Source organism: Solanum stenotomum, chromosome 11, assembly GCF_019186545.1.
Source record: "Solanum stenotomum isolate F172 chromosome 11, ASM1918654v1, whole genome shotgun sequence".
Taxonomy (NCBI): Eukaryota; Viridiplantae; Streptophyta; class Magnoliopsida; order Solanales; family Solanaceae; genus Solanum; species Solanum stenotomum.
The window spans coordinates 7515240-7538001 of record NC_064292.1 but is presented as its reverse complement, the minus strand read 5'-3'; the positions used below and the strand labels follow the sequence as shown (position 1 = coordinate 7538001).

Here is a 22762-nt window from a genome sequence, read left to right as displayed (position 1 = left end):
GCCCATTTGTTTCAGAATGTTGATTAGATAAGCCCAGTTGAGCTGGTCAAAGGCTTTCTCTATATCCAGTTTGCATAAGATCCCAAACTCGCCACTTTTCATTCTCCAATCTAGCACTTCATTAGCAATCAAGGATGCATCTGTCTATTCTTTAGGAATGCACTTTGTTGCCCTGAGACTAGAGAATTCATCACCTTTTCCATCCTCTCTGCTAGGACTTTAGCCAACAACTTATAGACACTGCCTATGAGGCTTATAGGTCTATAGTCTCTAAGCTCCACAACACCTTTCTTCTTTGGAATTAGAGCAATAAAAGAGGCAGTGCAAGATCTCACCATTTGGCAATTTTGGTGAAAGAAATTGAGAGCAGCTAGCATATCATTTTATATCTTTTGACGACATTTCACTCAAAAATTTGAATGATGATAGTGCATCAAATTATTCACAAATATAACAGGATCTTCTTTCCCATAAATCTCACATGTAGAAATTCTTAAAGAGCCGCGACTTCAATTCTTTATAAAATTACATTTGAATATATTCAAAACCTATTTTGTTGCAAAAAAGAAAATACAATTTTTACCTCTGTTCCTTACCCAACACACCATTCCCTAGCCAAGTTCTTTTTTACTCACAGCATCAATCTTTCACCTTCCACTATACCATTTTCTTGAACAAACTGAATATTCTGAACAAGAAAAACTCCATCAATGAATCCAGAAAGCTCCAATAACAACAGCCAAACAAACCCCAGAAAAAGACCATTAGTAGAAGAACCTAACAATGACAAACAGCCAGTAACACTAAACTCCATGGTGGTAGCCATTGATCACAACAATCTCTTTTACACAGTCTGTTCTATATGTGAAAAAACTCTACCTGACCCTTCTCCAAATACCCATATCCCCAATTCTTCTTCTTCGTCTTCTTCAATACCCTTTTGCAAAAATTGCAACTTTAACTCTGCTTCTTCTGGTTCCAAACGCCTCTTTCGTGTTCTTGTATGTGAATTTTTCTTTTTCTTTTGTGTTGTTATATGCAATTTTGATGCTTTTTTTGTTGGTTTTTGTCAAAGATTTGATTTTTTTTTTGTGGGTGATTTTGGTTTTTTTTGCAGATGTCGATAGCTACTGAGAAAAGAGTGGTAGTGGTGATAATGTTTGATAGGGCGGCTAGGGTTTTGTTTGGTTGTTCTGCTGATGAGTTCTTTGATTTTGCCAAGACTCACCCTTTTGCTGGTAACTTTGATTAATCTCCCTTTTTATCTTTTGAAGTTGCACTGATGCTTCATTTAGGAGGTGTGTGAGAGGCTGGTTATAGCGGTTTTTAGGAGAGTAGAAGTAGACTTGAGAAGAATTAGGGAGGTGATTAGAAAGAACATGACACATTTTGCTTACTACGACTTGACCCTACACAAGGAGAGGTAGAAGTAGGCTTAAGAAGGACTAGGGAGGTGATTAGAGAGAACATGACACATATTTTGCTTATTACGACATGACCCTACATAGGAAGGTATGAAAGGCGAGAATTAGGTTAGAAGGGTAGTGAGTAGTCGAGAGGTTGTCTATAGCAGGTTTTAGGAGAGGTAAAAGTATGTTTAAGAAGAACTGAGAAAGGTGATTAGACAAAACATGGCATATCTTCAGCTTATTGAAGATTTGGGAAGGTATGGAGGTCAAGTATTAGGCTAGAAGGGTAAGTAATTGAGTGTTGTCACACTTTTATGTGGTTGAGACATGGGCTAGTCTACTCTCCTCATTTAGTAGTATTAGTTAGTATACCCAATGGGATTTTTCATTGGTATGTTGTTGTTGTTGTTGTTACTATTTCCAGCTGCTTATTTTGTATTGTTTCTCTTGCTATTTTGTTATCGTTATTTTCTTTTCAATCTGGCTTTGAATTCACTTCTCTTGAGTGGAGGGTCTATCGGAAACAACCTCTCTACCTCACAAACAAAGGTAAGGGTAAGGTTTTCGTACATCATACCCTCCCCAGACCACACTTGTGGGATTGTTGTTGTTGTACCTTTTATAATTGCATTCCAGTTTGCAGTTTACAATGGCAATTTCACTTATGCTTGAAATAAGTCAACTGCATTGTTTGCAGGATATTTTTGGCTGCTATAATGAGATGCTGTAGAGAATATACTAAAATATAATATGAAAGTCAGTTCCAAAGAAAAGTTAGCCGTTATTAGAGACAGGTTTGACTGTAGTAGTAAATGAAAAGTCACACTTTTTATACTTGCCTCTGTCATCAATAAGAGTTATAAATTTTGTTTTCCTTATGCTTTAGGAATTCTATGAAACAAAAAAGAATGAAAGAAGTAGGAGATGATGGGAATGTTTCTGTAGGAATTGAAAATTCTAATGAAACTTACTCCCTCTGTCCCAATTTATAGGATAACTCTTTTTATTTGGAGATGTCCCAAGATGGTTGACACTTGGCACTATTTTATTGCCACACGACTTTCTTGACTTTCAAGTATTCTAATTTATTAATCTTATTCAAATTTCATATTTCTGTTGAAATGTTTCTCCATCTTACTAAACTCCAACAATCATTTGATTATTTTCTTCTACTATTGCTAAATGTAATACATAAGTTCAATTAATATCTTAAAATTCTCATGTAAAATGGAACGGAGAGAGTATTTGGTCATGGTCCATGAATTTTTTTCCAAGAATCTTATAATTGCATCTTACAGTGTTTTGCTGGGCCATATGAAGAGTATTCTGACTTATTGAGAATTCTTTTATGCAGCTGCATCTGCCGGTAATGCTTTGGAGGGAGAGATGCTGAAGATCACCTTGTCCCAACCAAAGAATGGGAATGCACGACATCTACGAGTGGTATCAGTTTTGCCATTGCGGACAGGTTTTCAGCCTGTGATCGAGACCTTGAGGGAACTATATCGAGCAAGAGGCAGTTCATAGCTATTGCATTCAGGTGTTTGTGTGTCAAATGTTCTTTTGAGCAGCCTTAATGTTTGTGTACATCTCCATCATTCCATTGACAAAAAGAACATGAATGCATCTTTTGTTAAATATTAGTTTTCTCCTTTAAACACTACTCTGAGCATAGAAGACCATGGGGTCCGCTTCCATTATTCTAGTTCTCTATCTTATGAAAGCTTTAAACGAAGGGTAGCATATCAAAGTTTGCTTGATGTGCCATCTAACAAGATCAATAAACATGCGATTCTGTTTCCCATTCAATATGTTCAGTTCAATGAAGATATCTAAGACATAAATAAACAATCTTGATGTAAATGAACTGGTTTAACAGACCGGAAATACATGGGACAAGTATATGGTCGTTCAAATTGGAGAAATTTTCTTCAAGTTTGGTATGTCCATACTGTCTGTTTCAGAGCCAGAGGGATAGGGGACCTGGATCCTGTGTATCATCTAGGTCTTTATTTAGCTGAATTGACTGAACATACAGTACCTGTAGGGTATATTTGTTTTTTTCAAGCTAGTCCAATATTAGGTGTAGAATTTCCTTTAAGTCTGTATGTCAATGCACAACCTGTACCAGAGTCCGAGGAATCGGGGCATTGTACCAGCTGTTTATTTAAAAGTTTATCCTCTGACTGTGAAAATTTACTTACGATCCTGCTGCTTGAGTATCACCGCTGAAGGGGTAAAAGTATGAAGTATTTGCAAGTATTGATCAATTCACTTCAGCGTTGAAAGTGTTAGTTACATGTTGTGTTGCTTGGGAAAAAATCAATCTGTTCTCTTCCCCCAGTGTTAAGGCACAGAAAATACAGAAACAACCAGTTCTTAACATCAGTTAAACTAGAATCAAAATTAGTTTCGTCAGTTGTTATATTGAATAGCTTGCCTGTTTATGCCCTTTTCTTATCCCCTGAATACTGTTCGACCACTGTGCTCCTTACAGGTTTGAAATGATTAATTACTTTGACACCGGCGTGATCAACATAATGCAGGATAGGAATAACAAATCATAAGAGGAAACAGTGTGGTTCACTATATGTTATAATGCTTAATCCAATATCTTAGAAGAACAACATTCACTTGAAAGGGTGAAATGTATCTACATGATTTTCTATGTTTTGCTGATATTATAAAGCTGGTAAATTGTTAATCTGTTTCAGTATGTGTGGTTCTTAAATTGATTCTTCACAAGTTGCCATGAGTCCACCTCTGAAGCATTTCAAGTGCTGCCTTAGGTTGGTCCATCGGCACCATATGACCTGCATCGTAGACCTTGAGGAACATCAGTGGTCCATACTTCTTTTGAACACCTTTCTCCTCACCGTCTACTGTGAAAGAAACAGACGGTGCAGCCTCAAAGCCTTTCTGCCCAGACCATTCTACTGCATGCACCCAATTTGAGTTCCCTGTCCATTTCAAGAAACAATAGTTTACTCGACACTGTTTAGATTTATCAGTGTTGTCAAAAGCGTGCTTAAGCCCTTAAGTGAGGCTCAAAACGTGTTGAGCGTTGTGCCTCGCTTAATGTGCGCTTCAGCGTCGTCATCAAGATTCTAAGGCATACTTTTCCTTGCCAATGAGCCTCTTCTGAAGAGGCGACACTAAACAATTGATATTTCACTTTGCCATTCATGCTTATTATTATTAATTTTGGACTAAAGCCTACGCTTTATTTGCACTTAAAACCCCAACGGACCTTTTAGAGTTTTTTTGCGCTTTTCTTTTATAGGGGAATGAAGCTTACCAATCCAGTTGCAGATAAGGTCATACTCTCCAGCATAAATGAGTAGATTGATGCCATCCTCAAGAAGTTGAGGAATACCGACTTCAAGATTCTTCATCCAGTCCTTCATCATCGCCCGATAAACTGAAGAACTACACGAGACAAAATCAATACTGGCAGGAACACCGAGGGCTTCTTTAACTTGGTTATCATTGAGGTAAGTTTCCATTCTCGAGAAGTCATAGCAGAGGCTACCACTGCAGGTCTTCCGGATATCATAGTACTACAGGTGAAAAAGTCACAAATCCATCAGATTGTTATAAAAACATATGTGCTCGTAGTTATATGACACCCTCGTCTCGTTAGAAAAAACTGAAAGAAGTTGCACGTTCTTACATTTATGTCGCCAGCAATGTCCATTATATTGTCGAAAATGAGTGTGCAATCACTAAATCCCTTCTTACATGCATCTTCACTACCACTTGCTGCCAATATTTTCACACAACATGATGTCAAGAATATCGAGATAATTCGAAGACTCTTTTCTTTCTCTTTTTCGAATTTAACTTGTTTTAGTGTTACGTAGGATAAAAACTTACCACAAAGCTTAATTTCTTGTTGACATTTTGGATATAATTTATTTATATCATCGTAGTCTGTTTGATTGATCAATTTCATATCCAAAGAATAGTCAGTGTAAGCTTTATACTGGATTTCTGGGTTGGTGAGGCCATTACCAATAGCAAAACCCTGATCAAAGTAGCATGTAAATATATATAGTCCAACCAAAAAAAAAACCCCGAAAAACGACTTGTTATAGGAAAGAAAGTACCTTGAGGTTTATGTGAATTCCTTCCTTCTTTATGTTTCCTTGATGAACTCGAGAAGCAAATGCAGGAATATAATGTCCAGCATATGATTCTCCAGTAATGTAGAAATCATTGTTTACATACTCAGGATGAGCATTGAAGAAGGCCTATCATATCGTAAAATACATCGTATTAATCAAAATACGGATTAGAGATATCAACAACGATGACATACTCAAGTAATCTCACAAGTGGAGTCTGAAAAATATCAAAAAGAGGTGAAGGGAACAAACCTGTAGGAAATCATAAAGGTCATTGCTTACACCAGTTTCATTGTGACGAATGTCACTTTGATCAGAAGTATAACTGAAACCAGTTCCAGTTGGTTGATCAACATATATAAGGTTTGACACCTGTCGATTCGCAACAAGTAAATGGGAATATTATTTTTCGAGTTTTACTTCTAAACATTGATAGTGTAAAAAAAATTTATACTGGCTGTTTTATGGGTAAAATCCTTATTCTTTTTTTTATAAAATGGCGTACTAAGTGCAAATAGTGAAGGGTGTAATGTAGGCAAACCTATCCAAACATTAGTGATTCATTTCATAGTTCGAACATGAAATCTATAAATCATACAGAGGTAACTTTGTTGTTGCTCAAAGGCTTTCCGTCAAAATCCTTCTTATTCCTAATTAATGAATCTTTTAAAAATTACAAAGTGGTTGTTTTTTAATAAAAAGACAATTCTATGCATAAAGCATTCTGTGTTTACGAGTTGCAAAGCTCAAAGGAAATATATTGTAGTTATGTAGGGTACTCTATCCTAATGCAAACGTAAGTGCCTATTTCGGTTTGAATTGGTGATCTATAAATTATAAGAAAATAGTTAATGGCAAAGTGGAGCTAGATTTTTTATTAAGGAGGTTCAAATATATAAAGAAATTGAGAGGATGCAACATCTATTATATATACTGACACATAAAATATAAATTTTAGTCTTTCAAGTATACAATGTCATTTTCTATTTTTAGAGATAACTTTACTTGACCATTATAAAAAGATTCTTTGACAAAAGGGAAAAAAAAAAAAGAGAGGACATTAGGTTTTTTATTTCTGTGGAGGCAATTAAATGAAAATAGAGCACTATATAAAATAAAATAAAAATCATATAAGTCAATAACAAGCGTTGAACTACTTTTGATTTCAAGATTTATTTATTTTTTTCTTCTAATTTAAGTCACAACTAATGAATAGAAAAAACAGTCGAAACAGATTAGTTAGTTGGTGAAAAAGAATGACTTTGCATGAATGAAAGAAAAAATAGTTCAATCAATATTAACAAGTTGCTAATATAATAAAAAATCTTGTTAACAATACTAAATATTAAATTAGGAAAAATCCAAAAAATTTACCTTGTCCCAACCAAAATCATTCCAGACAAGAGACATGTTGTTTGATATTTTAAAAGGTCCATTTTCATAAAATAAAGCCAATTCACTGCTGCATCCTGGTCCTCCTGTTAACCATATCACCACTGGATCATTCTTGTTGCTCCTTGATTCAAAGAAAAAATAGAACATCCTAGAATAAAACAAAACAAAAAAAATTAATAAAACAGTAACCCATGATGAACAAAAAAAAAAAAAAAGCCCGGTACATAAAGTATGTCGCGTTCGTGTAGGTTTGAGGATAGATTACACTTTAAGTGGATGTAATGTAAGCTTCATATTAGTGACTTATAGGTCAGAAGAAAATAACTTTAGCGTCACTCTCAGACTCGCCATTTGAACAAGAAAAAAAAATCATTATTCTTATTAATAATAGGTCCTGGAGACTTTTTGGTTCATCATGGGGGGGAGAGTATTACGCATTCATATAGGGTTCGGAAAAGGATTGCACTCCAAGGGGATTGTAATTTAATCATCCTACCCTTATATAAAGATTAGTACTATATAGGTTGACTTCACGGATTGAACCAATGATTTATAAGTCAAGTAGATATAACTTATATTGTTGCTTCAAGGCCTCCCTTCTGAACAAAAATAAACTAAAAAAAAGGGAAGCTCGGATGAAATATTCCGAGTCCTTGCTTAAGGTCCGGGAAATGATCTCATATTATAAAAGGAGTATAATTTAATCCGTCTACCTTGACAGAAATTAAATATTAGTAAGACTGATTCCACGACTTAAATCAATAACCAATAGGTCAAGCAAGAATAAAAAAAAAAAGTGGTAGCTTAGTGGACAAAATATTCCGTACTCATATAAGATTTGAAAAAAATCGTATCCCAACGCATGTAATCTAATCAATCTACCTTGATACGAATATCAATCACGATAATTCTACGGTCCAAACACATAACTACAAAAGGTTACATGATGAGAATTTTACCGTTGTTCTAAAACATCACGAAAGAAAGTCAATATTAGTAATATATAATGATGAAAGATAAATAATCAAACCTTGCAGCTTTAGTGTGTACAAGAGGAAAATAACCAGCATGATGACCTAAGTCTTGGACAGTGGAACCAGAATCACCAAGATAAGATAAATCCAATTTCTTCTCAAATAATTTATTCTCATAATTATTGACACTATTGTCCTTTGAAGAAACAATATTAATGTCATGTTTAGGGAACAAATTAAGTTGCGTAATCAATTTTTCACCCATTGTTAATTGAAATTTCTTTGGACTAATATTATCATTATGAGATTGTAAGAAAAAATTGGGTGATAATGAGAGGGCAATTTGGGAACATAAAACAAGAAATATAGCAACAAAGAGAAGAGAGAATAATGAAGATGAAGAAGACATTTTTTTTTTAATTTTGAATGAAGAATTATTTGAGTTTTTGAGATTATTTATAAGGAGGGAATATGAGTGTGGAATTGACTATTATTATTTATTATAATTGTGTGAAAGAGGGAGGAAAGTGGGGGAAGAAACATGGGATTTAATGGTTTATTTACTATGCTATTAATTTGGACAATTATCAATTCTTGGTTGGAAAAAATTGGTGCATGAAAAAGGAAATGATATATATTCTATGTTCACATATTTTTGGGGTTTTATTATCTATTTTTATTTAATATATATAATAATATAGGGTTCGATATTTATTTAACATTTATAATCACAATAATATCTACAGTGTGGTTTCACAAGTGAACTCTAGAGAGAATAAGTGTACATAGTTATAAAGTAGAGAGACTGATTCTGATTAAACGCAACTCAATTAGGGAAATGATATGTATTCCTTATTCACGTCTTTATTCTACTTTTTGGTTTTATCTATTTATATTTATTATATTATAATTTTACAGAGGGTTCGATATTAATAAGGGATTTGATTAAATTAAAGTAATTTCACATTTTGGGTTATCATCTCAATTCTACATTAGTAAAAATAGTTAATAAAATATTTAATACATTGTTTTTCTTAGCCCATTTGGTCCTCAACTATTGTTAACCAATAAACTATATAAATTTGATCATATTTTATATTGAATTTGTATTATTACTTCATATTTTGAGAATAATTAGTTTTAAAAGTAATTTAAATCTTAATTTTTTTTATATTAAAGAACCAAAATAACATATTTGAATTAATCAAAGATCAAATGTGCTTAGTTATTACTTGTATTATCTCAATCACTAAAGAATAGTTTACATGATTATTATAGATTGATTTGATTAGTGATAATTAAGGATGTTAAATAATATATAAATGGATATATAATATTTTGAAACTTTGAATATTGAAGGGCAATGTGTACACATTTTTTTCTTAAATAAGAGCTGTTAATTCCATTAATTGTAAGAATTATATATTTGGGAAATTAATACTCCTACTATAATTAATAATTTAAGTATGTGGCTTTAGTAAATCCAATTTAGTCACACAATTATATCGTCGTATAAGTGTGTGTACTTTAATTAAATGAAAGTAGAAGTACATAACTCTTGCAATTCTCATTAGGGACTCACCTAATCCGAATACACTTTGAGAAGTCGTACTTTGAGCTTCAACTAAATCAGATTAATATCTGGAAGTTTCATTTTATATTTTAACTAATCAGTATTCATGTAACCTAAATTTATCGAAAAATTTTACTTTGAAATCAGACTAATTCATATTTACGTTGAGATACTCCACTCTGGAACCTGATTAATTCGGAACGCGATAGAAAATGCTACTTTAAAATAAAACAGTCTCTAATAAAAATGATTCTGTAATTAAAATTTAAGAACGAAATATTTGATTAAGGATAAATTAGTGAAACATGGCTCTTAATAAAAGAATACGCAAGGACTGTGTGCCCTTAAAGCAATGAGAAATTAATGTTAAATTATTCTTGATCAAAGAAATTAATACGTCATTTAATAAGAAAACTTAAAATATTATACCAGCTTATGTTTCACGTAATATATTCGCATATATTACCTCGTGGCGTAGGGAATATTTTACTTTTAAAATTGAGTTGTTATTTTTTTACGTGGGTTCGAATTAATTTGATTTCAAAGTGAATATCAGATATCAATAAGAAATCAATACTATAATAGAACAAGAATTAGCACAAACACCTTCTATCGCAAAACAAAAAATATTATATCGCTAATCTTATTTAACGAACGGACTTTTAAGAAATCTTGATAGTTAAAATTATGTAAAGATGAAAAATTATTGTATATTTTTTTTTTCTTTTAATGGAGTTGTCAATTATCGATACCTAAGATATGGGGAAATTGACTTGACCTAAAGAAAAAAAAAAACTTAATTTTGTTTTATTCAAAGAAAAAAGGACTAAAAATAGGGGTCTCAAGTCATATTAAGATTGACGATGAAGACTAAACAATTCATATTAAGATTGATGAACCATTCAGAATGGCTCAGTTGGTTTGGAAGGTGGTTATCCACACGGATTCGGGATCAATCTCCCTCAATGCCTTATGAATCGAGTCTGTCACATATGGCTTGCCTAGTGTAGTTTGCAAGCTATTACAAAGTGCAAACTTACCCAATGCGCACACGATACTCACCCGATGGGTTATCCGGAGATCCAAAAAAAAAAAACCATATAATGGTCTAATTACAAGTCAATGACTGATTGATTATTATGTCAAAATTACAAGTCTCTATCACTTATAGGATATTCACAAGCACACTCCATATAATGCTTGTCAATTTATTTTTTCATAATAAGAAAACGACAATCTATGATCACTTACCATTTACATAAAAGAAAATATTTTAAATATATATTATTATTTTCAAAACTACGATTAATAATATTGTTTTAATACTAATGAAACAATATTTTAAAATTACAATTACTATAATTAATGATCTCACATAGTATTTTAGTTGAGACTAGAATTTTAGGTTTTATGTGACATCAAAGATATTTTATTTTTTTAATGTCTTTTAGCCTTAGTTCTTTGTGTAATTTACTAAATAACAACTAACATGAGATAAGATATACAGCTGCATAATAAAATCTGAGGAAGTATATGTGGACGTAAAATTAAAGAGATATATATAGTAAATAATGACTAATTTTTAAAAAATATATATATAACAAGAAAATTGTATTTGCTTTGTGGAATGTCAATGTGGTCCAAAAAAAAAAAAGTGGAACCAAAATATAATTTGGGGATTGTATATTTTTTACTGGATGAAGTCTACAATGATATCGAAGAAAAATACAAAGAAAAAAAACATAAATTCTTGTAGGGAACGTATAGAAACCCCCGACTTATTTATTAGTATACTCATTTTTTTCCTTCTAATGATCGAGAAGTTTGTCTAGGGTCGATAAAAAACATGCACAACTTTTAAAATTCAAGAATAACAAATTGACTTCTCTATATAATAATATATCTTTCTTATTACTTGAAAAAGTAGTATTTCTTTTGTCAGAAGTGATTTTCAAAAAGCAATTTTGCGAAGTAGTTTGTATTTAGTTAATTAATTTGAAAAATACATTTATCGATATTAAAGTGGCAATTTATATCTAACCAATATTCTAAAAGTGTTTGTTTAAAAAAAATATATTTTTTTCATTTTTTAGAAAATCAATTTTTTCTATTACTCAAAGCCATTTATTTTTCCCTAAAAATTTGATCTCAATTTTTAGCTTTCCAAATAAATAATTAACGGTTCGAAACATTGACCTAACGATATTTATTTGTATTACTTTTTTTTCTTATATTATTTGGTTATGAAAGTTATGTTTTTATACTCATTCGAATTTAGAATATTTTATTTGCACATGGAATGTTACGTTGTCTTAAGTTGATTGGAGGTCCCACTAAGCTATTTGTATTAGATGTTTTTTTTCTATATAATATAAATATAAATATATCAAGCAGCTTTTACCCAAAAAAATATTTGTTTGACTGAAATTAGAAAGAAAAAAAAAGATAACGAACTTTTTGGCGTCATGATAAACAATTAAGGTAATTATGAAAAAGAAATGATTAAAATATCCAAAAATGTTGAAAATAGTCCATTTAAACGGTTTATTAAATTCATGGAAACGTAAGACTAAAATGGCAATATTTAAGAAAAATCATGCATGAAAATGGCCGCAACGGCTAGAGATCGATTTTTTCTGTCAATATCTTCTCGACTAAATTAATTCCGTGGCTTCAAATATATCTAGGTATGTTTATATTTTTATGTGATTTGTAAATTATTATACAAGAGTATATTTATTCAGTGTGCATTCAAAGAATAGTGATTGTTGATTTTCCGGCGAAACCAAAGAATATGGCTGTCAAAAAAATAATTTAATTAGTGGTATGTCAATTCAATTTTATTTGACTTTGTGATCATGTTTTTCAGTTGCTTACAACTATTGAACCACTAAACCTTAATCATGTACAAAAGTGTTGTGCAAGTTTTCATAATTCCACTTGTAAATTAATGTCCATAATTTAGGGATACGTGTTAAATTAAATCACCTAGCAAAGTTAAAATTAATTATAGTTCATCCGTTTGTTGACAAACTATAAAATTAGTTTAAAAAATTAAATTGTTGTTCGCCCAAAATTGGACGAACCCCTAAAAGATAGATAATTACAATTTGAGAAGACAGATGTTAATAATGTAAGTGATAATTCGCCAATTTTTAGGCAAAATGTTTGTTTTGATGTATATTTTTAGAGAATGTATGTTTTGATAGGTTGTATCAAAATAATTGCTCTTTTCGAATTGGACTCATCTATCGGAATTTAAGGCCAAGTTTTACCCCATAAGCTATTTCGTAAAATTTATTTAACTTCAAAGAGTGACACTAAAATAACCTATTTTAGTGGTGAAAGGAGAATAATTGAATCTTCGATCTTATGATTTCTTTTTTTCTGAACACACTTTATTTACTACTTGGGACTAAATACATTTATAAGCAAATTACTCTCTTGCTTTTCTAATCTCATTATTTCCCAAAGAATATTCTTAAAAAAGAAGTTGTCCATAAACATCCATGTTGGGCAATAACTTTCTCCTCTTCATAGTCTTCACCTCAACTAATTTCATGAGGTACACGTTAACTCCCGTTAGCACAGATATTAGATAACTTTATCTCTCAAAGCTTGGCAAATACAAATAAATCACCTAGTGTTTTTGCACATGAGACCTAATAGTTCACATTGACAGCTAAGTCACACCCTCGAGTGCAAACAAATAATCCCATGAAACAAAGAACAACCCATATAGGTGCATGGAAGTTCAAAACTATGACACATTTTGCACAGCAGCACCATGTAAATATGTTGCATTTTGTATCTATTTACCATTTGTCCCAAGGCTTCCACATGAAGATGGAATGTTCATAACTAACCTCAAAGCGGTATTGCTGATAGTAGTGATTATCTATGTTTGCTCAGACTCTCCAAACATGTCTTGCACCCGTCTTGGATGCACTACTTTTGGAAGATTTGACATGCACTTGTTGACATTTTTTGAAGAGTCTAAGAAACATATGACCGATTTATAACATCAGCAGCAGCAACAGGAACAGGATATGATATTACACTTTGGTGCCCTCCTTGACAACATAAATGATTTGCATCTCTTCTCCATTAATAGAGCATTGTGACCTCTGGATAAGACTTTCTGCCACAAAAATCAAATGTACTGGTGAGAGTGGATCTCCCTGTACATTCAACTAATACTGCTGGTTATGAGAATTCAGCACAACTGTTTGACAGTAAACACCTCATCGAATGTGGCTTTAGTAGAGGCGTACAAAACAAAACCTCAATGTCAGACTATATTTGTCACATCATGTTTCCTCACAAGAACAACTAGATGATGTACTTACAAAAGGGATATCAATATCAACAACTAGAGTGCTTGTTATGTTATGATAGAGGAAACATATACAAAGAAGCACTAGATAAGATGCAATCACATTTGCATATTTAACTTAACTAAGCTGATTGTCTTGAGGGGGGGGGGGGCTTTTATAGGATAATCTTTGTGAAATTAAATACAGTGTAAGGAATAAAGACACAGCACATTTCTATAAAATTCAAAGATGGCAAACACTATATAATCACTTAGAACAGGACTCCATAAAGAAAGACTCTTCACAAGCTAGAACTTACAAAGTCCTATTAGTCTATGTTGGTCAAACTCTTCAAAAATGCCACTGGGTGCATGTCAAATCCTTCAAAAGTAGTCCATTTTTGGATTTTTGGAGAATCCAACATGGGCGCGTCAGCATTTTTGGAGAGCCCAAGAAACATTGCTATAAGTAAAATACCTTAGCATCTCTACCTTGACTGCTGAATCTGAAGTCAAATTTCAAGCCATTCACCTGCAGGAATCCACAGGAAAACCAAGATCTAGAGCAACAAAAAGCCTCAAAAGTCTTAGCAATCAAGAAGCTGCAAAGATTTCAAAACTATGTAAAAGAGGAGAGCAAGTCAAATTCTTGTCAACTTTATACCAATTAATCATTGAGATGATGGATCTTTATGTCTAGAAATTCTAGTTGGACATAGAGATGTTTTGACTACAAATACATTCTCCCTATTGACAATAATACTTACAGATCCAGATATTGTAACAATAGTAAATGCAATTACCAGGAACCTAAGACTACACTCCACGGTTGATGAATGATAAATCGCAAGTGTTTATTGGCAAGAAAGTGTGTAAAACTACTCTAATTCACTAGAGGAAGTACTTCATTGCATTATTAAAAGTCAGCTGGGAATGGTAACAAGAACTCTACAACATCTGGAAGTCAGGGTATGCAAACGGTAAAGAGACAGCAGAAAGAAATTGAACATTCCAAGACCTTTTGCATAAGCAATTAACAGGGAAATTTCCGAAGCATGCTAGGATACAAATAGTTATGCAAAACAGGCATCAGAAAATTTGCTATTTTCATACTAATATTAACACACAAAAAATAAAATAGAAGTACATTAAAATTACAATTTTAGAGGGAGAGCATCCCACGGAAATACATTGAACAGCCAATTCTACTAAATAGCAAGAAATGTTGTTAGCATAGATTTTCAGTTTCCATACAGTGAAATGCATGGGCAAAGAGAAAAAGATCCCAACTCACATTGATAATCAATACAAGAAATCTTGAGTATTGATTCTAAGATATAGAAGGTACTTCAATATCCTCTCTTCCAGATAGAAGATGCAGCTCGTCAGAACATAGAAGAGGTCTGTGTTTCACACACAACATATTTTACATCGCAGCCTTAGAGGCAGTGCAAGTGAATTTTTAAAATCACTTAGGATCTAACTTTAGCAAGTCGTGCCCTTAGTTCTTCTAAATCTTCCTCGTCATCCTGCAAGAAATAACAAATCAATCGTTAATCAATTTAGTTTGCTTGATCATAGAAAGGATCGTTCTATACAATAAATCACAGATGAAAGGACATACCTCTGCATCCTCCACTGCCTGGGCGGGTTGCTTTAGCTTCTCCTTTCGGACTGCTTCAGGTAGTTGTGCAGTGGTTTCACCAGCAATTGCAGTCAAGACCTTGTCAACTTCTTCTTCAATTTCCTCTTCCATGTCTTCTGAATCCAGGGCACTGTCCACCGCATCATTGACCATTTCTTCCATGACACCAGCCTGCAATAACAAGAGAAAGGGTAATTTCCAGATAAAAAAGTGTGTGTGTGTGTGTGTGTGTGTGTGTGTGTGTGTGTGTGAGAGAGAGAGAGAGAGAGAAAAAGAGGGAGGGGGGATGACGTGACAAACCACAGACTCCCTTTTTGGTCCATTCTACAGTGAAAACAGTGTTGTTGATGGTGGCAATGGTGGTTGAGGGGAGGTGGCTCTACTGGTGGAAGAAGCAGTGGAAGGAATGAAGTAAAATGGGGTGGGGGGTGATGCGGCATGCCAAGTTATGTCCACATCACCAAATTGATCCTTTTCGCATAGAAGAGGGTAAAATTGATCCTTTTCGCATAGAAGAGGGTAAAATTGATCCTTTTCACATAGAAGAGGAGCAAATTTAACCTTTTTCCCATTAACTTTTGTATCTATATGCACACATAGAGATGCCCATAGGCCACCCTTCCCCCTCCTGCCTCCTCCTCCCAAAAACACTTTAGGGCCATCCAAGGAGCTATAGGGTCAATGTCTCAATTTGTGTTTATGCGACAAATTTTTGGAGAATTGTGATAGAAGTATTTTTGTGTTACTTGATTATTTTCAGTACTAGGTCATAGAAATAAAATCAATTCCCATAAGATATTCCCACAAAAGTCCTTAAAAATCATGATACGGTATGTGAGGACTTACGTGGGGCAGGATTTCTTCATATTTTTTAGCTAAACTAAATGAGATCAACATTCATCCTTTTTATAAGCTCACTCTTTTATCTTTAATTTTTATTTTATAACTCAAGTACATTGATCAACACTTCTATGTGATTTTTTAAAATTGTGTACTCAGTGCTGCAAGCTGGCTCATACACCACCGTTATAAAAAAAAATGTATACTCATTGATGTGGGGTACACGCGCAATGCTCATACCTCTAGACTAGTTATGGAAGAATTTGAAGAGTCCAAAGCACTGCTAACTCAATAAAAGACCAAGAGCGTCCAAGGATTGCAGATCAAGAAGCTTAACGAATTTTAGATACAACTAGAAGGGGTATTCAGCAAGTCACTCAAAGATTCATGCAAAGAATACCATATTTGGAAGCTTGAGGATTGTGTTGAACAACTCGGAGAAAAAACAAGCTGGTAAATAGTGCACAACGCGCTGCGTTGGACATAGATGCAACAAGATGGGGAGGCCTCTGAGGCAATGCAACACACTGGGACACAAGAATCAGAAAGTGCTAGCAACATCAACACAGCACGAGCGCTTGGCTTGAGACTTTGGCACAACACACCGCGCTGGCCCGCCAGAAGGAAAGAAATTTTGTGGGCAACTTTTGTTATCTCATGCCTAGTTATTGACTATATATGCGGTCAAACTTCTATATAGTAATATTTAGCATACCTTGAGACTGAAAAACATTTTTGTAAGGTTGGAAATCTTGTTGCTCAGATTGAACTTCAGAATTACGATATAGTAAAGTGCAGAAGAGAGCCATAGCAGCATCTAACATAATACACTATTTAAGAGTCCTAATCAAACTGGATAAAAGGTGATTTCCCAACCAGGAGGAAAGCTCAGGAATTTTATTGAAGCTCAAAAAGCTAAAACCAAACTGATATACCTTGGTCATTTCTTTACTAAACTCCTGCATTGTCATAGCCACTTCTGGAGCCTTCATAAGATTATTGACGAGCTTCATGACTTCAGCACTCTTGGACAAATGTCCCACTGTGCGAGCAATGGCTGCAAAAGCAATTAGAAGTTCAATGGGACACTTGAAGAAGTCAACACATAACCTAACATTAAAGTAGAAAGCAAGATGCCGGCTTCATAATACAGTTTATTTTCCTAGACAGAAAAAATCAAAGCTACATAGGTCTTCTGTATAAAGCAGTTGACATGCCAACATGCTATTAAATATTTCAAAATATAAGACAATCTAGCACCAACTTAATATACATATGCAATAACTTGTTTACTAAGAATCTGTTACAGCATATAGCAAACAAAAACAATTCTGGAATAAATTCATTATATGGTAGTAGGAAGAAAAAAGTTCTCCTATCAGACATGAAAAGATGATTGCAATTTTTCATGGAGTTCAGCTATAGAAAATAAAGTTGGTTTCCCATAAACTTAACAAATCAATAGGGGCTAAAAGTTCATAACTAATTGATCATTAAAAACTGTTTATAGGCAAAAGATGCTTTTTTCAGAATACGCATTTTCTAAGAATAAGGGGCATACATCAGTTCTACAACTACAGTAGACTGTATTAATGAAAGAAGAAATTCTCCTATATGAAAAATTAAGAATGATTCCTTGTCCTTTTTCTTTTGGAATTCCTCGCCAATCAGTACAACCAACTACTAGACTGAACACATGATCCAGTTCCACTTAAGATCAAGATTGGTACAGTCACCATCAATCATGGAAGTCAAGGTAATGGTAGCTCATGTTAATTTTGATAACCATGGCATCCAGGCCAGCTTGCATGCACCTCGACTAATTGCATGGGATATTTGCTAGCTCCCACCAGCAGCAACAGGTACTGGACAAGGATTAGACAGATGGGAAGAAATCACCTAGTGTTTTTTATTCTGCAGGGATTTGAACTTGAGACGTCATGTTTCTCCTCCTACTTTATTGACCACTAGGACACACTTGGGTGATACCTTATTATTATTAGGAAGAGGTTCCTTTACAAGTTCAGATATCAATGTCTTTGGGACAGCCAGTCATATGTAGAATGTTCCTACTATTTCACAGAATCAAATCAACAGAAAGAATTGTATTGCTTCCAGGGATTATCTCAGTTGGCAAAGGTTGAGGCACTTGTATCTTAGCTTACAAGTTTGAACCTTGCGCCAAGCGAACTAAGTTCAGTATTTGAGTGGAGAAGAGTAGAGGGGTGCCCCATCATCCTGAATTCCATAGGCTGTGATTGGCCCAAAAGGTTGCTCCCTTCGGATTTTTCGGTCATAAAAAACGCAGAATTTTGTCAGTTTCACCACAATAACATCCAGTTGACCAGCATAAAGTGATAACTTTCACCTCTTATTAAAGAAATCGAAATCATAAAGAAAAATATGCAATCCTACTTCTGCATTTTGAACGTCTATATAATTACACATACATTATGCCTCTTCAAAGTTCAAACTACCTATTCAACAATTGAACAAAATCAGTAAGACATTTGATGTGAGTTGTGACTTGTATATGATGACACTCTTGAAACTCCCTCAAAACAAGACATTGCATTTGCAAGCCAGCAACTGAAACATTGGCCAAGAAAGAGAACTTTTAAAATTGCTCATTATTCAACATGAGATGATATCCCTTCATCCCTGTCAAGAAGTAATGGTGCTACGTTCTCAATGGATGCATATTGTTCTAAAGACAGTTTGCTCATCAACAAGAACTTAGGGGACCAAAGGCAGACTCCTGAATATACAACGACATATACATATATACAACAGGAGAAGCAAGACTTTGATCATACCAACACTTTCCCCAAGGTGCATGGATATTGAATTCAACTGCGCCTTATTCTCGTATAATCGGTTCACAGTTTTTTTAGATCTCACAATCTCTTTAGCAAGTGCCTATGACAAAAACATCAACACTCCGATATGAATAAGCAATGGGATGCCAAAAACCAATAAATCATGTCTCGTAACAATGTATATTATCAGACTGAATGCAACATACACACTTGAAGAAAATCTTGGATGAGTACTAACCTAACCTAACTATTAAAGTAGGCATTCCTTAGAAGTTTGTGAAAAAGCATATTGGTTTCTAAACCACCTGAAACTCTATCAATGACCCAAAATAGATGTTCTTATACGCCAAGTGTTATATGCAAAACATCTCAATGGTCAAGCACACTGTGACAGATGAAGAAAGTGCCTTTAAAGCAGCGCATTCATCCTTACTCTCTTTCTCATTTCGCCAACATTTAAAAGACAAGACATGGGACATGGGAAGTAACTCCACTTGCATTGATGTGGATCATTTAGAGGAGAGGAATAGGAGAGCATTTCATGAAGTAGTAAATGGCGTTGTACCCTAGTGGAATAGTTCTTTGTTTTAGTTTTGGTGTGCCTATGTGGTCCCTATTTGTGTAGAAGATTGGATGCAACTTGTAGAGAACCATATTGTTGTGTAGGTTCTCTACATTTTCTGGTATACTTCTTGTATACAGGAGATAGCTCTAATTTAATGAAATTGCCTGGTCTGAAATAACAAATTTTCAAACATCAAGTTCGGTCTATTGACTATTTCTCAGTTTAACAGTGTTATAGACTGAGATTTTAAGCATAACAGGGAGAGGGGGGTAGGTAAAGCAATTAAAAACCTTTTTTATTGATCTCAGGTCCTTTAGCAAATGCCTAAGATCTAAAATATGAACAAGCAACTATGAGAAAATAACACATATTGGAAGTTAATAATTTCCAACATATTCTACATACTAAGAAAACTTTTCAATATCATCTCGCTATTGTTAGAAGGCATGAGAATAACATATTGAACTAATAACTAGTATAATAAACAAGACCAATAAGCCATGAGCACAAGTTTGCAAGAAGCCAGAGCGAAAAAAGCGGGATAAAAAGTAGAAGCAACTTAAAGATCCATAATTTAGGTAACTTAATCACATCTATGATCTAACTATAAGAAAACATCAATATTCTTCTTCTCCTAGCTCCAAAGTGGCACAATTTCTATGAACTTACTTTGGACCTATGTTGCTCAAACTCATAAAAACTGTTGACAGGTGTGCATTGGATACTCCAAAATCATGCATTTTGGAGAGTCCGAGCAACATAGCTTTAAACTATTTTTTCAGTGTATAGCCCTTGAAGATTAAGATTATAAGCATCAGCAGGCAACAAAAAAGCAGTCATCACCACCAAAAACTAAAAATGTGATTGGTTTTTCAATCTAAGAAGTTCAACTACAACAACATATCCAATATAATCCATGAGTGGGGTATGGCTACCTTTGTAGGATAGAGAGGTTGTTTCTAATAGACTCTCGGCTCAAAAAAGTGATCAAAGAAGGATACAAAGGAAAATAACTACAGCAAAATAGCAAGATAAACAATCTACAAGGAGCAGTAAGTCACCTTGGCAGAACCCATATCATTTCTCTTTGCTGCTTCTTTAATTGCTTTCTGTACATTCTTCTCCTCCCTTTGTATATCTAATCAAAATCCAAAAAATTCACAAAACCCAAAGTAGAACAATTCAAAAAACCAACAACATACGCACTGTAGTCCCACAAAGTGGTGTCTCGGGAAGGGTAGAGTGTACTCAAACCTTACCCCTACCTCAAATGTACAGAGGCTATTTCCGATACACCCTCAGCTTAAAGAGAAATCCACAAACCCCAAAACAGAAAAAACTCAAAAAACCCAACATAAAAAATTAAAATTTTACAATAACCCAAAAACCCCATTTCCTTCCTGACTACAAACAATTAAACAGAAGGATAATTTACCTCGAATTTGACGTTCAATATTCCGACACTCTTGCCGGAGCCGACGTTGCCAATCCCTCAAAATCTGTTGAGGGTTCGGTTTTGGCTTCAATATATTCATTACTTTCTCCATTTTCTGAAAAACCCCTTTGAATCAGAAAGCTCCCAGAAATCGATGAACCCTTCAATGGAAGATCAAAACAAGAATTTTTCTTTATCGCGAATTTTAATTATGTTCTGATCCAAAAAGAATATTATTTTTTTTCCAATTAAATCTACCGTAGATTCGAAGAATAAAAGTGGGAAATAAATATTTTTTTAAATAGGTGAAATTTTTTTCTCTTTCAGCCGGTGGACGGAAAAAGTCGAAGTCGCCGCCGTCCGGTGGCTGATTTCCCTTTTTTTTTATAGTTGGAGGATTCTAACTTTTTACTTTTGTACTATTTGATACTTGAACTTCTATTATATGATTCACTTTGTGGTAATTATAAGGGTTATTAGCACTTTTAGTCCTTTGATTAGGTAAATTTTGATTTTAATCTATGTGATATTTGATTAGATATGTTTATTTTTTATTTGAGTGAAATATGCATTTTTTATTCAAGTTGGTGAAGAAATTACCAATATGATTCAAGTCCCAAATGGAAATATTCTTGAACATGTTGTGATGAGAGATGGTTCCTATTTGTAGTAATATTCTCCCTCATTTCTGTTATTTGAACCGAGATTTATTGAAAATTAATTTTATCTTCTAAGATAGAGGTAAGATCTACATATACATTACCCTCTTTCAATTTTATTTATGAGATTGCACGAGATTTATTATTATTGTTGTTATCTCACACACATTATAATGGTATTTCAATTCACTAAGTTATGACTTCCTCATATATTGCTAGTTGCTACTAGTCCTTCAAAAAAAAATTATTTGGAAGTAATATTGTAAAATTGTAAGGGAAAATTATGTGGATAAGCAAAATATATAGTAGTTAATTAGCTAATATAACTCTAGTTTGAATTAATTACGGTTCGCAACTTAATTTTGGCTGTAATTATGTGTTTCTCTCTCCTCTATTCCTCTCTCTCGCCTCTCTCGTCGCTAATACAAATACAAATTATACATATAATTATATACAAATGCAATCGTCTTTTACCACTCTCTATGCTATCTCGCACTCCTCTCTCCTCCCTCTCTCAATCTTGCTCATCAAATATACAATAAATATGTATATCATTTACATATATACAATTATGTGACAGATATACATATACAATTCAACAAATATACATATACAACCCGCTTCTCTCCACCCTCTACCCTCTCTCGGTCGCCTCTCTCCTCCCTCTAACATGTAGCTATGAATCTTAATTAGCAAACTAGAGCTATGGAGCCTAATTAAAAATTATTTTAGTGACTATTTGTGAAAGTTTCCCAAATTGTAATCAACAAGCTTGTAGATAAGAGCCCAATAACTTCCTTTTTTAAAAGCCCAATAACTTCTTTCTAAAAGCCCAATAACTTGAAAACAATTTGAAAGAAAACATACCATATATACACTAGCAGCCATACATATTACATACATACAGTTATATATGCATTGCATGAATACATATATTAGTAGTGAGGTAGAGAAATTATTTTCGATAGACCCCTAACTAAAGATAAATTGTGTTTACTAACATATT

At 33.6% G+C, this 22762-nt stretch overlaps 3 protein-coding genes across 3 annotated transcripts; 1 reads left to right on the top strand and 2 right to left on the bottom strand.

Annotated features, from left to right (window-relative positions):
* The first annotated feature begins 710 nt into the window (after positions 1–710).
* LOC125845502 (uncharacterized) lies at positions 711–4957 on the top strand. The gene is made up of 4 exons (XM_049525018.1): positions 711–1001; positions 1118–1238; positions 2764–2949; positions 4693–4957. Exons 1-3 carry the CDS (start codon positions 711–713, stop codon positions 2934–2936), a joined length of 585 nt encoding a protein of 194 aa, XP_049380975.1. The 3' UTR covers positions 2937–2949; positions 4693–4957.
* On the bottom strand, positions 3974–8333 carry LOC125845497 (serine carboxypeptidase-like). Its single transcript, XM_049525011.1, has 8 exons — positions 7962–8333; positions 6911–7079; positions 5789–5908; positions 5519–5662; positions 5286–5436; positions 5083–5171; positions 4708–4969; positions 3974–4369 (listed from the first exon to the last, which is right to left on the bottom strand). The coding sequence occupies exons 1-8, from the start codon at positions 8312–8314 to the stop codon at positions 4149–4151; spliced, it is 1509 nt and encodes a 502-aa protein (XP_049380968.1). The 5' UTR covers positions 8315–8333; the 3' UTR covers positions 3974–4148.
* A 6729-nt stretch (positions 8334–15062) lies between these two features.
* Positions 15063–21428, bottom strand: LOC125845500 (vacuolar protein sorting-associated protein 24 homolog 1-like). Its single transcript, XM_049525015.1, has 6 exons — positions 21098–21428; positions 20724–20800; positions 19095–19197; positions 17214–17335; positions 15418–15609; positions 15063–15322 (listed from the first exon to the last, which is right to left on the bottom strand). The coding sequence occupies exons 1-6, from the start codon at positions 21207–21209 to the stop codon at positions 15266–15268; spliced, it is 663 nt and encodes a 220-aa protein (XP_049380972.1). The 5' UTR covers positions 21210–21428; the 3' UTR covers positions 15063–15265.
* Between the last annotated feature and the right edge of the window lie 1334 nt (positions 21429–22762).